At 31.6% G+C, this 3,915-nt stretch overlaps 1 protein-coding gene across 1 annotated transcript in view; it reads right to left on the bottom strand.

Moving 5' to 3' along the window:
* Positions 1-1,304, bottom strand: part of LOC106876593 (zinc finger protein 271) — a 21,733-nt gene extending 20,429 nt beyond the window's left edge. The window contains exon 1 of the mRNA XM_014925206.1: positions 303-1,304. Coding sequence (XP_014780692.1) covers positions 303-1,140 — 838 coding nt within the window. The 5' untranslated portion in view covers positions 1,141-1,304. The remainder of the gene's footprint in view (positions 1-302) is intronic.
* Between the last annotated feature and the right edge of the window lie 2,611 nt (positions 1,305-3,915).

Raw genomic sequence — 3,915 nt, 5'->3', positions numbered from 1 at the left:
TATATATATATATATATATATATATATATATATATGTATTTGTCTGTGTGAGTGTTTGTTTGTGTATGTGTTCGCATTTATATATATATACACACACAAGTGTATGCCTGAATTTGTTTGTGAAAGTTTATGTTTTTCTTATTTGTATATGATCATATGCTTATTACCAGTCAAAAAAACAATATGACTGGAAGTCTATAAATTAGATTATATCTTTAAATTTAAACAATTAACATTTTCTTAGTTGGATGTACCATGGAATCACAGAGAGTAAGTAATGCGCAATATACAAGAGTACTAACCTGTGTGGATACGTAAGTGAATCTTAAGTTGTGCTGGACTTGATTTGAATTTATTACAGTACGGACATTTATTTATCCTCCTCTGATACTGTCTGCCATTTTCCTGCAGATCTGTCTTCATTTCGTGTGTAGATCCACCCATTTGTTTTACGTACAAATTCATCTTTTGAAGGAAGCTTCCTGAGCATTTCAGCATATCAATGGGAAAAGGATGGTTCGATATCGGTTTTATTTGAGATTGACCGTCTACAGATTGCTTTGAATGAATATTGATTTGTCGAGGTTCGTTCGTTTCCCTTTTATCACGTGGTTTGCAAGAATAAACGTTTTGAGAGACATCCACGCATTTTGACAATGCATTTATTTCTGAAAAGGGTTTTGTAAATGTAGGAATTGGATATTTTATATGGGACGATGGAGAAAAGCATTTTAAAGCCTCGTTGTTTGTGATGTAATTATCTAAATTTGTGTGGCTCGGTAATATATCATAAAAGTTATCACTTCCGCCTTGAGGTAATTCATTGTGTGGTATATGGTCTTTGCCTTCTTCAAATTTATGCATGTTTGTTCTGTAAAAGGGTACATCCACTTGGCCATATCTCTTGTATTCATATCGTTTAGGTGTTGTATAAGAAACATCAGATTTATCACTCGGTAACTGAACATGAAATATAGTTTGTCCATTGAAAAAATTTCCATCTCGTGAAGTATCGCCATACTGGTGAATCTGTGGTGGTGAATGAATACCTGAACTGGTAGACGATAGATCTTGTTCTGAGTTATGTTGAAGAATAACAGGGCAAAACCTCCGTGGAAGAATGGTAGCATGTTCCATCATAGTTATAATATCTGGATAATTTTTTTTAACATATAGTACTTTATTTTTACGTGGAATTTAGAAGCAGTTACTTAAAAATGACTTCAGCAATAATGTTTTTTTGTTAAATGATTATAGCTGTATATTCACCAAATCTATTTTCCAAGTGTTTATTAAACATTAGATGTGAAATTTGATCCCGAAATGAAACACGATTGCTCTTTATTTATAGCGTGCACTTTGTAATATTGATATGAAATCATCTAGCATTTTATCTCGGGTCATAAATCATTTAAACAAAAAAAAATTAATGGCTATATTTCTTATCTCATAATTGAGGACTTTTCAAGATATACATGCTTTTGTTGAGTATTTAAACAATGATTCAATAATCACTCACTATTTCATTATTTCTTCTCGTTTTCTTTCTCTTTTTACATTCTTTTCTTTTTTTTTTTAATTGCTTTCATGTATTCAGATATTTTAGGCCCATATTGTTACAATATTACTTATTGTACTTACTGGCCAGATAACTATGCTTTTTGTCGTTTAGCAATTTCATGAAGAATTCTGTTTCTTATATCTTCTTCTGTAATCTTTCTGTTGCATTTATTAATTTGATTCCTTGAGTATGGAATATTTCACAAATTTCTTACATATTCCAGAATAACTCCCGCATAAAATTCTTGTTAAAAAAACAATCAAACAGACATCTTCAGTCTATGAAAACAGTTAAGTATTGCTGGACAGGTCAATAATCACTCATAAATAAATAATTATCCAATACTTTGTGTGTGGAATTTGGCAGATGGTAACAAGCCTAAATCCCTTTGCCAGTGTAAGCGTAAACATACGTATACATGTGTGTGTGTAATAGAATATAAGGATAAAATCACGTTAATGATTTTTATCAGGCAATCATCATAGAATAAAAATTTATAGCTAATTTATACAATTTTTTCTGTAGTATTTGAGGGCGTCGGCACTTTCAAGCATGCTGATAATAGGTCGTTTTTCGCCCTACTCCCTTAATATAATCATATATAGATATATATAATTATTAATTTAATATACGTGTGTGTTCAAGGCGGTGAGCTAGCAGAATCATTAGCACGCGGGGCGAATTACTTAGCGGTATTTCGTCTGTCTCTACGTTTTGAGTTCAAATTCCCTCGAGGTCGACTTTGTATTTCATCCTTTCGGGGTCGATAAATTAAGTACCAGTTACGCACTGGGGGCGATATAATCGACTTAATCTCTTTGTCTGTCCTTGTTTGTCCCCTCTATGTTTAGCCTCTTGTGGGCAATAAAAAAATTAAAAAAACGTTAGCAGGCGAGGCGAAATATTTAGTGGTATTTCGTCTATCTCAAAGTTCTGAGGTCAAATTCCGCCGTGGTCGACTTTGCATTTCATCCTTTCGGAGTTGATAAATTAAGTACCAGTTGTGTACTGGGGTCGACCTAATCGACTGGACCCCTCCCCCAAAATTTCGGGCCTTGTGCCTAGAGTAGAAAAGAATATATATGCCTGTGTGTGTGTGTGTAGGTATAGATTTACGTGTATTTGTATGTATGTCTGTGTGTGTTTGCACCAAGTACAAAATGGTACGTCCACCGGCATATCTACAAAAGCGAAGAAAAAAAAGTTTCTGCCTCTAATGAACAATGAAATAAGTAGGAAACCGAAATAAGTAGTAGAGGTCGATATGATCGATTAAAAACGTACTCCTGTGTGACTTCTTTGAAACCAGTAAAAAAATTTTTAAATTATGAGTATTTATAGAACGTCGAACAAAAATATATTAAGATCTGCACTTTCTAAAATTCATGGGAGAAATTATGCTAAATTTATCTATAATGTCAATAAAAACTTCAATGAGGAATTAGAAAACTAACAAACATTTTTCAAAACTGAATTATTTTTACATTGGAAAAAATTTTAATTTTTTCATGGGCCTAAAGACTGATGTGATGTCAAATAATAAAATATTAATAATCAATAAGAAATACAACAATGATCTCTTATCTGTGTCGTAATAAATGCGATACAATAACTGGCAGACATAACAATAGAGAGAAAGCTACATATATTTTTGTTTTCTTTTGTGTCTTTTTTCTCTTTTTTATTTCTTGGTTTTAGTATATCAAGTAACAGTTAAGATATCGATATTATACAACGCGATTATTAATAACATTGAATATATCAAGACGTTTTTCTGAAACTTTCATCTAAACAGTTTAGAAACGATGCTCCGTGATATACGGAAAAATGGTTTTCTGCTACCACGCAAAAAAGAAAAAAAAGAAAAGCCCAAAATAAAATTTAAAAAACTACATAATATTTAATTGATAGAGTGGACAGAATGGGAAGCAATGATGGCAGACATCAATCCTATTGAAAGTTGTATCTGATATTCTTGAATGTATACGATCAAAGAAATATTGTACCGCATTGATTACTTGGAAAAAAAAAGAACAAAAAACATTAATAAAAAGTATATTATTAAAATCGCGACACAGAAAACAGAATATATGTGAAAGAGAGGTAAACTACATATATATACAGAGAACTTGTTTTCTTGCAAATGAATTCAGTAGCTTTTGAAACTCTCACTCAACATTATGAACCTATACGTTTATATATATATATATATATATATATATATATATATAGAGAGAGAGAGAGAGAGAGAGAGAGAGAGAGAGATAAATAGATAGATAGATAGATAGATAGATAGATAGATAGAGAGAGAGAGAGAGAGAGAGATAGATAGATAGATAGATAGAGAGAGAGAA

The sequence above is a fragment of the Octopus bimaculoides genome, chromosome 2 (genome assembly GCF_001194135.2).
Source record: "Octopus bimaculoides isolate UCB-OBI-ISO-001 chromosome 2, ASM119413v2, whole genome shotgun sequence".
In the NCBI taxonomy this organism is placed as follows: domain Eukaryota; kingdom Metazoa; phylum Mollusca; class Cephalopoda; order Octopoda; family Octopodidae; genus Octopus; species Octopus bimaculoides.
Note: the sequence above shows the minus strand (reverse complement) of the source record. Positions and strands in the feature narration are given on the sequence as shown.